At 39.3% G+C, this 12,899-nt stretch overlaps 1 protein-coding gene across 1 annotated transcript; it reads left to right on the forward strand.

Annotated features, from left to right (window-relative positions):
* The first annotated feature begins 4,127 nt into the window (after nucleotides 1–4,127).
* C3AR1 (complement C3a receptor 1) lies at nucleotides 4,128–12,509 on the forward strand. Its single transcript, XM_025862759.2, has 2 exons — nucleotides 4,128–4,277; nucleotides 8,992–12,509. The coding sequence occupies exon 2, from the start codon at nucleotides 9,002–9,004 to the stop codon at nucleotides 10,454–10,456; it is 1,455 nt and encodes a 484-aa protein (XP_025718544.1). The 5' UTR covers nucleotides 4,128–4,277; nucleotides 8,992–9,001; the 3' UTR covers nucleotides 10,457–12,509.
* The last annotated feature ends 390 nt before the right edge of the window (nucleotides 12,510–12,899 follow it).

The raw sequence follows: 12,899 nt of genomic DNA on the forward strand, positions 1-12,899 counted from the left end.
TGGTTTTGATTACTTTATAATCTTTAGAAGGACAGGAGCCAGTGAAACTGAATCCACTTGAGAAACAACCTTAAAGACTCTTAATTCTTTGAATTATATTCAAAAGTCAACATCCTTTTCAACTAAACAAAGTCATGACCTCCTAGGGCAGAGAAACAGATAAAATGTTATTTTTTCTCCACTACCAGGGCCTGTAAAATTTCTACCCATCTTTAAAGCCTAGCTCAAGTGCTACCTCTTCAGTGCATCTGTTTGCCTTTGTAAGAATTATATTGTAAGAATTAGCCTTTCTCTCTTCCATGTTTCTGGGCACATTGGGAACCTCCCAGCAGCCCCCCCCCTTTTTTTACCAGATAAAACATTTTATTTTATTTTTTTATAGGAAGATTTTTTAAAATATTTTTTATTAACATATAATGTGTTAGGGGCACCTGGGTGGCTCAGTTGGTTAAGCGACTGCCTTCGGCTCAGGTCATGATCCTGGAGTCCCGGGATCGAGTCCCGCATCAGGCTCCCTGCTTAGCAGGGAGTCTGCTTCTCCCTCTGACCCTCACCCCTCTCATTCTCTCTCTCTCTGTCATTCTCTCTCTCTCTCAAAAATAAATAAAATTTAAAAAAATTTTAAAAAACATAATGTATTATTTTTTTCAGGGGTACAGGTCTGTGATTCATCAGTCTTACACAATTCACAGCGCTCACCATAGCACATACCCTCCCCAATGCCCGTCACCCAGCCACCCCATCCTGCCCACCCCCCTCCACTCCCGCAACCCTCAGTTTGTTTCCTGAGATTAAGAGTCTGTTATGGTTTGTCTCCCTCTCTGGTTTCGTCTTGTGTCATTTTTTCCTCTCTTCCCCTATGATCCTCTGCCTTGTTTCTCAAATTCCACATATGAGGGAGATCATATGATATTGTCTCTCTCTGATTGACTTTACTTAGCATAATACCCTCTAGTTCCATCCACATCGTTGCAAATGGCAAGATTTCATTTTTTGATGGCTGCATAACATTCCATTGTATATATATACCACATCTTCTTTATCCATTCATCTGTCAACGGACATCTAGGCTCTTTCCATAGTTTGGCTATTGTGGACATTGCTGCTATAAATATTGGGGTGCACATGCCCTTTCAGATCACTACATGTGTATCTTTGGGGTAAATACCCACTAGCGCAACTGCTGGGTCGTAGGGTAGCTCTATTTTCAACTTTTTGAGGAACCTCCATACTCTTTTCCAGAGTGACCCAGCAGCCCTTATTATGGTATAATGATGTACATCTCTCATTTCTTCTGTATCTCCTACAGCACAAAGCATAGTGTCTGTAGTAAGAGTAGAGTACATGTTTATGATACTGAACTTAATGATAAAGACCTTATCTTTTGCAAGTGGAAAAGATGTTTTCACCACTGTTAGTGGAAGTATAAATTGATGGAATCTCTTTAGTAGGAAATTATATATCTTTCAAAAATGTAAATGCACATACTCTTAGATTTAGCGATTTAACTCTAGGAATCTATTCTACAGAAATATTCATAGATGTGTAAAATACAAAAGTACTCATTGGAGCATTGCTTGTAACTGCTTTAAAAGTTGATAAAACCAGAGCACCTGGGTGACTCAGTCATTGAGCGCCTGACTCTTCATTTCAGCTCAGGTCATGATCTCAGGGTCGTGAGATTGAGCCCTGCATAGGGCTCTGCGCTCAGCAGGTAGTCTGCTTGAGATTCTCTTTCCTTCTCCCTTCCCCTCTGCCCCTCCCCCTGCTCATGTTTGAGCTCTCTCTCTCTCTCTCTCTCTCCTCTAAAATAAATAAATCTTTAAAAAAATATTGATAAAAACAGACTATCCGTCAACAGAGGAATAATTGATTAAATGGCATAATACGGAGCAATTTAAACAGTATGATGTGGACTATGTCCTGATATGAAAAGATAAATAGAAAAAGCAAAGACAACATATGTAATGAAATTGCATTTATATTTATGAAAGAGATTACCTCCAGGGAGTAAAAATAGGATAGCTAGGCGTTCTGGAAATTTTAGTGTTCATTTTAGTCCTTCTATATTTAAGGTTTTTTTTTTAACATGGGAGTGAATTATTTAATGTATATATGTAGATATATATAAAATGTGTATATATGCACACATGATAATACTATCTTTTGTATGCTTAGTATTTGTGCTTTCTGAATACCTTCATTATTCCATGTTTCCAAATACTAGATAAAAAAACAGAATATAATTAATAGAATTATATGCACTAACATGGAAATATGCTCCAACATATTGTTAAGCAAAAAAAGCAGGTCATTAAAATCACATGTAAATTATAATCCCATTTTTGTTTGAAACTACCTTTTTAAAAGATTTGTGTTATACTTAGAACAAATTCACAAAGAATGAATGCTAACCTATTAAAACTAGTTACTTCCAGGCAGTGGAATTGGAAATAAAAATTTTCATTCTTTTACCCTTTATACTTTTGTATTATTTCAATTAATCTTTCTTATCTGTACTACTCCTGTCATTAGATAACAATAGACATCAAGCAGTCAATCAATCATTCTCAACTCTTGTCATGTTTCTTGGGTCTTTCTGCCTTAAAAAATAGTTCACGGTGATTTCTCTGCAAACAAGAGAAGGAACAGATATTGTTTGGACAATAAGGTGATTAATATGGACTGAAGCCTTTACCCCAGGCAACAGTGTTCAAATACATTTGACCCAAGTGAATTTTATTTCATATGTGTACGTATAAAAGAATAATGTGAGTGAGAATTCTTTAAGAGGTGTACTTTAAGCAGCAGTCATTGCTTCAATCTTCTACACACCTTCCTGATGAAACAATCTAATTGATTGACTATTCTGCCCATCCCCAATACCTGAAGCATTCTCCCACTGACCTGCCTCTCATTTTGCTCCACTTAAAAACTCTAAACAGCATGTGAGCTTCTCCTATCTATAGAAGTCTTTAAGGACCTGCTCAAGGGTGCCTGGGTGGCTCAGTCGGTTAAGTGTCCAACTCTTGGTTCCAGCTCAGGTCAAGATCTCAGGGTCATGAGATTGAGACCTGTGTCGGGCTCCATGCTAAGCATGGAGTCTGCTTGGGATTCTCTCTCTCCCTCTGCCCTTCCCCCTGTTCAAGCGCACTCTCTCTCTCCAATAAAATAAATTAAAAAAATCTTTTTAAAAAGGGGCGCCTGGGTGGCTCAGTCGTTAAGCATCTACCTTTGGCTCCTGTCATGATCCCAGGGTCCTGGGTTGGGCTCCCTTCTCAGCAGGGAGCCTGTGTCTCCCTCTCCCTCTGCCTGCCGCTTCCCCTGCTTGTGCTCTCTCGTGCTCTCTCTGTCAAATAAATAAATAAATAAATAAATAAATAAAATCTTAAAAAAAATAATTAAAATAAATACATAAAAATATTTTTTTTTAATTTAAATCTTTAAAAAAAAATTCTTTAAGGACCTGCCCAGATCTTACTTCTACCTTAAGACTTTCTTAGTTTGCCCCAGGCTAAATGTAGCCTTCCCTGTTATGTTCTACTATTTTACTTCTGTTTTTTTTTTTAAGATTTTATCTATTTATTTGACAGAGAGAGAGATAGCGAGAGCAGGAACACAAGCAGGGGGAGTGGGAGAGGGAAAAGCAGGCTTCCCGCAGAGCAGAGAGCCCGATGCAGGGCTCGATCCCAGGACGCTGGGATCTCTACTATTTTACGTCTATTGGTACTTCTGCCATTATAGTCTCGGTTGTATCATAGGCGTTTTTTTGTGTGTGTAGGGGTGCATACTCCTACTATATTGTGAATCTCTCAACATTAGAACATAGCTTAATTAATCTGATTATCGTATGGCATGTTTCTTTACATATAGTAAGCATTTAAGAGATCCTATTTGAGATTCTTACCTGGGATTGTGCAGGTCATGCATCCCAACCACTCAGCACCTCCACCCTCACATTACGTAGGGTCATTTGTGTGCATTTCTAAAATGCAAGCAAAAACTTATCAAGTGAGAAGCTTATGTACAGAAGTACTCTCTCCTTAGCCGTAGTCTGTGTCCTGCAGAAAACATCCCAGAATTATGCCCTCCCACTTCTGCTTTTTTCACTTGTCTTATCTGAAACACTGAGGAGTGATTCACTTCAAAACTCATCCTGTGAAGTCAGATAGCTGTCAAAAGTGTGGAGTTTCATCTATCATCATCAGAAACGAAGAAAGAGGGAAGAGAAAGCACTCAGCAGATTTCCTACACATACTTCACAAACTTGATTGTAGGTAAGTGTGAGAACCACACAGGATTTGTGGGGACCTCCAGACTGGTGCTGAGGCCTTCAGCTACTGTCTCAGGTTTTTGGTAAGAAACCCTACTTCCACCTGATAACTCATGCTACTTCTGCTTGTTACCAGTAATGGTTTGAGGGTCATTATCTTCTCTTCCCCGCCTTCCTTCCCCAAATTTTATTTCTTTTGTTTTGTCTCCACATCCACCTTTTTCTAAATATCCCACCTTCTATTTATCTTCATTCTTCACATTTTCATTCTAGAACTAATAGTGAATTTTCATGCCATTGTTTTCCTCTCTTGAATTGGCTGTTTCTCTTTCTGAACTTTGTTCCAGCTTTTCACAATAGTTTTGCTCTTCAAATCAGTTGCCTTTATGTATATATATTTTTTCTCATTCCATTTTCCTCTTTTTTTTTTCTTTTATTCTTTTGTTTATTCCTTATTGTTACTGACTCTGTTGCCCTATTGTTAGTATTTGATTCTGGAATCTACTTTCTTTTCCTATTATAATTGAACTTTAGTTTCAGGATTTTCTTTATCCTTTTAATTACTTTTGGCCGATTTAGTATTGAAAACTAAAAAAGAAGAAAGAAAGAAAGAAAGAAAGAAAGAAAGAAAGAAAGAAAGAAAGAAAGAAAGAAAGAAAGAAAGAAAGAAAGAAAGAAAGAATTCTACCAATCTTAAACGTAGAGGTGTCTTTCAGCCAAAACACTTGGAGGAATGTAAAAAGTGATCTTGTTCATTCTGAAAAGCTTTTAAGACTGATTCATACATACTTTCATTTCAAAACAGATGATATGTGATATTTAAACTATAGCTCACACCAATGACTCTATTTATATTGGAATTTTACCCTTTTCAATCTTTTTTTTAAGATTTATTTATTTATTTTAGAGAGAGAAGAGAGAGAGCACAAGGTGGGGTGGGCAGGGGCACAGGGAGAGAATCTCCAGCAGACTCTGTGCTGAGAACAAAGCCCAACTCGGGGCTCGATCTTATGACCCTAAGATCATGACCTGCGCCAAAATCAGAGTCAGTCACTTAACAGACTGAGCCCAGGTACCCCTCTTTTCAGTCTTTATCACTTCAGTCTGTGCAGTTCTCCGTACCTTTCCCTTTATTAACAATACCAAAGCCTGGGGGCACCCGGGTGGCTCAGTCGATAAGCGTCTGCCTTCGGCTCAGGTCATGATCCCAGGGTCCTGGGATCGAGCCCCGCATCGGGCTCCCAGCTCAGCAGGAAGCCTGCTTCTCCCTCTCCCACTCCCCCTGCTTGTGCTCCTTCTCTCGCTGTGCCTCTCTCTGTCAGATAAATAAATAAAATCTAAAAAAAAAAAAAAAAAAAAAATACCAAAGCCTTTTTAGTTCTGTGGTTCTTTGTAGTGGAAAGAGTATTGGCATGACAGACGTTGGACTTAAGATCTTAGAACCCTCCTAGTTGTGAATATGTGACGGTCCCTAATTTGCTGAGTTTCCATGTCAAAAACTGCAAAATAAAACTAGAGACAAGAGAGATAATTGCTATGTTTCCTTTTAGTCCTAGCTTCTCTGATTCTATCCTCCTCTCAATGTTTTATGGGTCTCCATATGACTACATGTATTGGAGCAGGACAGTGGATCACGGTAGCTGCCGTGCACAACAAAGAAAGAAAGGATCCTAATAAGACTTGAATATTTGAGTGAATAAGGCTACAGAGAAGGAGAAGGAGAACCACTTCTTCTTTTTTATTATTTTGTTGACTCGGTTATTTTAACTTCTGCTAATCATGTAAGGCCCTACGACAGCATTTGGTTAGCTCAGCAGAACTAATTCCAAGTCACGAAAATATTTTGGGACTCTATGAAAGGAAACACAAAATGCTATTATAGCCAGTAAGAATTGGAAACTGAAAAAAGAGAAGTTAGAAGAGACAGCATATTTAATGGATTAAATGGATAAGAATAAGAATTTTAAAATTAGTTGAAAACCAAACCCCCCAAATGAACATCCATCCACTGAAGTAATCTTTGATCCTTATGTCATATAAGGCATTGTGCTAACTTCAGTAGAACAAGCACTTAAGAACTAGACTCATTTTTACCATCATGAAATTTAAGGCCAGAGTAGTAGATAAAATAGCCCTGGTAGTAATTATAACACAAGACAAAATGCATCACTGCACAGAGAATATGAAAGGAGGTTCAACACATATACATACAAATTTAAGAAGTTAAAGAACTAATTTCTGATTGAGACTATAAGAGGAGATTTCAAGGAAGAATAATATTTGAGCTTGTTTGAAGAATGGCTAGGATTTCAAGAGGCAGAGATTAAGGATGCAGGACAAAGGAGTTTAAGGTGAAGGACATAATTCCAGACAGAAGTAAACAGCATTAGCCAGAATAGTGAATTGTTCAAGAAAGCTATAGGGTAGGGTGCATTTACGGGAGTCTTCGGAATTAGGGGAGGGTAATGTCACAGAGGCCAACAGAATGTAGTGGTGGATGCAGACAGTGAGAACCATATTTGGATTTGTCATTTAGAGGTAATTTTAGCACCGTGTTAGGGCAGAAGACAAATTACAAGGGGTTAAAACATTACAAATTACAAAGGGTAAAAAGTGAGTGGTGAGAACAACAGACCCTGAAACAAGCTAGCATCCTTGAAAAAGACAAACTATGCTAAAAAGAGAGAGAGAGAGAGAGAGACTTAAGAAACATAACGTTCTGATGCAAAGTGTGATCCTAGACTGGCTATAACTGTGGACAAATCAGCTATAGAAAATGTTTTGGGGACGGTTGGAAAAAAACTAGATGAAGACTGAGTATTCCTTAAGGTACAATCTTACTGCATAATGTGGAGACTTGCTGAAAAAGGAAAGCAGTTTATACAACAATATGCATGCCAGTTCATAGCAGCATTATTCACAAGAGCTAAAAGATGAAAGCAATTCAGATGTCCATCAAGAGATGAGTGGAATAAACAATGTGGTGTTTACATACAATGGAGTATTATTTAGCCTTAAAAAGGAAAGACATCCTGACATATGCTACAACATGGATGAGCCTTGAGAACATTATGCTGAATGAAATAAGCCAGACACCAGAAGACAAATGTATGATTTCCATTTGTATGAGATGTCCAGAGTAGTCAAATACATAGTAACAGAAAATAGCCTGGTAGTTTGCCAGGGGCTGAGGGAAGAGGGAAGTGCGGGCGGAGCTGTGTCGCATAGAATTAGAGTTTCAGTTTTACAAGGTGAAAAAGTGGTAGAGATTAATTGTACAATAATGTGAATATACTTAACACTGCTGAACTTTATACTTAAAAAATGGTTAGAATGGTAAATTTTGTGTTATGTGTATTTTGCCATAATTAAAGAATTTTTAAATATGCACAGAATAATCAAATTTTGTTACATTTTGATCAAGAAAAATATGCATACATATATACACATATGTGTATATATATGAATATATGTGTATATATTTATGAATAACACTGAAAAAAACAAACAAGAAAGAAATGACGGGTGATGAGGGAATCAATGCTGAGAGGGTAAACAACTCTTGAGAAATCTGAAAGCAGAAGGAAAAGATGAGGTTGTATCTAAAGCCATAACTGGGGGCGCCTGTGTGGCTCAGTCAGGCTTCTTGCTCAGGGCGAGCCTGTTTCTCCCTCTGCCTGCCACTCCCCCTATTTGTGCACGCGTGCTCTCTCTCTCTCTCTCTGTCAAATAAATAAATAATCTTTAAAACCAAACCAAACCAAAACAAAACAAAACAAAACAAATAAGCTAAATGGACAAACAATAACTTCTAGAGCAGAGGTTCCCAGCTTTAGATCCATGAAAGAGCTTTATGAAGCTCCATCACCACTCAAACGGTATGTAAGATTTTAAGTTTACATATTCTCATTTCTGTGAGGGCAGAAGGTCCATCCATTCCCTCCACCAGACTTTCAAATGACTCACTACACAAAAAAAGGTGTAGACTCAGTTATGTCTTTATTTTCTTTAAAAAAGATTTTATTTATTTGAAAGAGGCAGAGATAGTGAGAGAGAGCATAAGCAAGGAAGAGAGGGAGAAGCAGGCTCCCTGCTGAGCAGGGAGCCCGATGAGGGGCTTGATCCCAGGACCCTGGGATCATGACCCGAGGCGAAGGCAGACCTTAACCAACTGAGGCACCCAGGTGCCCCCAGTTATTTAATAGGGAACACCGGGTGAGGAAAGGAACCAGGGCAGACTGAGACATTGGAAGTGCGAGAAAGAGGAGAAATATACACTGATAGAGGACTTCCAAATGAAATTATGATTTCGATACACATTTAAAGTGATATGGCAGATTTTAACGATCACAGAATGTTTCTGTGTGGTCCATTGTGAATTGAAGTCAAGGAATACAAACTAAAACAGGGGCCTTCGGGGGCGCCTGCGTGGCTCAGTAGGTTAAGCGTCTGTCTTCGGCTCGGGTCATGATCCCGGGGTCCTGGGGTCGAGTCCCGCGCCGGGCTCCCTGCTTGACGGAGAGTCTGCTTTTCCCTCTCCCTCTACCCCAGCCTGTGCTCGCTCTCTCTCTCTCTCTCTCTGACGAATAAATAAATAAAATCAATAAAAAATAAAAATAAAACAGGGGCCTTTGTAGTTCTACAGAGGGTTATAATTCTAAGGATATGCTTTTTTAAAAAAAAAGATAGTTTTAATATTTTTGTTTATATTTTTATAGAAGTTTAGCAATGGAGGCTTCCTCTGCTGATAACAATTCAACTGACCTACCCTCACAGCCCTGGTATGAACCCCAAGTCATTCTCTCCATGATCATTCTCAGCCTCACTTTCTTATTGGGAGTGCCAGGCAACGGCCTAGTGCTGTGGGTGGCTGGCTTCAAGATGCAGCGGACAGTGAACACGGTTTGGTTTCTCCATCTCACACTGGCGGACTTCCTCTGCTGCCTCTCCTTGCCCTTCTCCCTGGCTCACTTGGCTCTCCAAGGACACTGGCCCTATGGCTGGCTCCTATGCAAGCTCCTCCCTTCCATCATCATCCTCAACATGTTTGCCAGCGTCTTCCTGCTGACTGCCATTAGCCTGGATCGTTGTCTCTTGGTCCTCAAGCCAATCTGGTGCCAGAATCACCGCAATGTGGGGACAGCCTTTGCTATCTGTGGATGTATATGGGTGGTGGCTTTTGTAATGTGTATACCTGTGTTCATGTACCGGGAAACATTCACTGTAGACAACCATTATATGTGTGGCTACAATTTTGGTCTCTACAGCTCATTAGATTATTCAGACTTCACCATTGATTTCCTGGAAAATGGGTCTCTTGACAACTCCATTGTTCAGATGCCTGGAGAAATGGATGATAGATTAGAGTCTTTCTCTTTACAAACAAATGATCTTCCTTGGACAGCCACCACTATCCTCTATTCTCAAACATTTCAAAGACCTTCTGGCGAGTCACTCCCTATGGATTCAGCCAAATTATCTAGTCAACATCCATATTATAATTTATTTAAACCTCCTGATGAGGTCTCATCTATAATCCCCAGTGGGTTTCCCATTGAAGATCACAGAATTGACCCACCAGATAACTCTGATACTTTTCTCTCTACTGATGTAGAGCTTTACTCTGGTACTTCCACCAATTCCTTATACGCATACGAGCTATCCCAAGATTTCCAGGATGATGATTTAGGCCAGTTTTCATATGACAATCAAGTACTAACACCCCTGATGGCAATAACCATCACTAGGCTAGTGGTGGGTTTCCTTCTGCCCTTTATTGTCATGTTGAACTGCTATGGCCTCATTATCTTCCGAATGCGACGGGGCCGCTTCACCAAGACTCGGATCAAAACCTTGCGAGTGGCCATGGCTGTGGTGGTTGTCTTCTGTGTCTGCTGGGCTCCATACCACGTCGTTGGAGTCCTGTCACTGTTTTTTGGCCCAGAAACTCCCTTTGGAGAAGCTCTGCTGTCTTGGGACCACGTGTCCATTGCTCTAGCATCTGCCAATAGTTGCTTTAATCCCTTCCTCTATGCCCTCCTAGGAAAAGATTTCAGGAAGAAAGCAAAGCAGTCCATGAAGGGCATTCTGGAGGCAGCTTTCAGTGAAGACCTCACACACTCTACCAGCTGTCCCCAAAGCAAAATCTTTTTGGAAAGAAACAGCGTCAGTACAAATGTGTGACAATATGGAGCCGTTGACCTAAGCAGAGGTTCTTAGGTATTCACCCAGTGCAACATGTTTCTAAAACAACGAGGGATATCCTGAGCAGGGGATTTCAGAAATCATCAAAGAATCAATCCATAGGTTCTCAAAAGTATGGTCCGAGACTAGTGGTATCAGTGTCACCTGGTAACTTGTTAGAATCACCTAGAAACTTGCTGAATCAGAATCTCTGGGGGTGGGCCCCAGCAAGTGTTTTAACAAACTCTCGTTTCTAATAAATGATACAATTAGAGAATCAGTGTATAAATTAGTCTATTTTTATCCCAAACTAAGCCATTGAGATCAATGAGAACCTAGTCTGTTTTAAAATGATTTTTCCATCATGCATTTTTTTCTTTAGTATTGTACAAATCCCCTCCCAGATTCAATTTAAAACCGTTTCATCTAGTCTTACCTGAGTGAAAAATGATCATTTCTTTATGGCTTTGTTGTGGTGGTGGTGATGTTTTTCAATGAAAAGAAGGCGCAAAAAGAAAAAGTCAATGAAAACAAGCAGTTATGAGACTGAGCCTGGAGCAGAGTACAACGTCAGATGTCTGCTATGTGCAATACTCCTGGATACAGGACATGGGAATTCCAAGTTTCCATTATTACAGCTAAAGAGTCATCTACTGTGTAAAGATGGGCTGCTAAGGCATCTGAAAAGTGACTCATAAAATGGCATGTAAGCTGCAGTTTGGGGAGTTTTCTATTTGTTTACTCAATCTGCCCATTGATAGAACCATCTCTTGTCCATTCCCTTTCCTAAGCTCCTTTAGGGTTATTCCTCTCCTGGCTCTAAATCGTCTTCCATATTAGACTTTGTGCATCTAATAACCTCTAATTTCATAAGATTCAAATCGTTCTTCTCCTCTTGCTTGAAACTAATATTCCCTAAGACACTCATTTCCAATGAGAAGAGAAAGAGGGTGGAGGATGGAGCAGTAATCCTTGAATTCACTGCATAGTGACTGAGTACCCTCCAGGAATACCATCCAACTTTGTTTTTTTTTTTTTTAAGTTTTTATTTTTTTATTTGCGAGAGAGTGAGAGAGAGAGAGCCCAAGAGGGGGGAGGGTCAGAGGGAGAAGCAGACTCCCTGCTGAGCAGGGAGCCCGATGCGGGACTCGATCCCGGAACTCCAGGATCATGACCCGAGCCGAAGGCAGTCGCTCAACCGACTGAGCCACCCAGGCGCCCACCATCCAACTTTGTAAAGCATGGCTACACATATGTATCATTCACCAGGTATATCTTTAGGTTTTTAAAATTAATTTTTATCTTTCCTAAAGCAATATAGATGCATATAGTTTAAAGAGAACCCAAGGCTTATAATGAAATATAAGACGTTTCCTGCCCCTCTCTGCCCGACCAATCTCTCCTCCCACTCCCATCTCCCAGAAATAACACTTGCAACAATTTTAGACATTTCTTCTGATATTTACCATAAACCATGTGCTTATGCAGCTAGTTTTCATATACATGATAAAATCACTTGTCTTGAAAGATGAATTTATCCACATTCGTATTTTTTGCTTATCCATCATCCTAATATTCATTAATCATCATACTTCAATTTGCTCATCACCACACACTTTCTTCTATTCTGTGGATCCATTCTAACCATACATATAGCTTTCCTTCCATCCTTTCATTAAAAAACAAACATTATTTAACTCTAACACCTTCTCTTTTGTCTGTGTATATAAACTTTGTGTTAAACTTCTAAAATCTCAGGTTTGTTTGTACTACAATATAGCCTCACCTAAGCGGAATATAATTATTTAATCTAAAAAAAAGAGAGAAAATGAGAGATTTTAGACTTGCAAGCCACGATTATTTGTTCAGTGATTGAGGTGAGGCTCTAGACTATAAACAAGTAATAAAGTACTATGTAGAAAAATTGCAAATCACTGGGAAGTCTTTCAATTGTGAGGTAACAATGTCTGACATGATGTAAAATTCGCACTGTCACCTTCCAATGTAATCTTCTTATATATTTAATATGAATAAATGCTTTCTTTCTTGTGGTTCCTTGCAAGACTGAGATTCATGGATCCTCTTAATTGTTTGACATTCAGAATATGTCATAATCTCTAAATATACAGCAAATTAATCTCATAGTGGGTAGCTGGAAGCTTGCTATAATGGCAATTAGCTAGGCTCTTGGAAGTCCCAACATATCTCACAAGACGCTGGGTGTAAGTCCCAAACTCCTGCACTTAGTGTATAGGATATTAGGGTGAATGGCATAGTTATAAAGGTTCAATGTTGCTATTTCTGGATTCCCTTTGAGATCTCCATCCCCGGAAAAGCATTCTGAAAAAAAAATCCTACAACTGGAATTCCCTCATTTCTTATGAAAAACTCTGGTAAGTACCTGTGAGTATTCACAGGAAGTCCCATATGGAGATCCAACTCC

This window comes from Callorhinus ursinus, unplaced genomic scaffold (genome assembly GCF_003265705.2).
Source record: "Callorhinus ursinus isolate GAN/ISIS: 27379988/994484 unplaced genomic scaffold, GSC_fseal_2.0 scaffold132, whole genome shotgun sequence".
Classification (NCBI taxonomy): Eukaryota; Metazoa; Chordata; class Mammalia; order Carnivora; family Otariidae; genus Callorhinus; species Callorhinus ursinus.

Bases quoted from the DNA above. Each gene is read 5' to 3' on its own strand.
- C3AR1 (XM_025862759.2), top strand. From the start codon at position 9,002: ATGGAGGCTTCCTCTGCTGATAACAATTCAACTGACCTACCCTCACAG.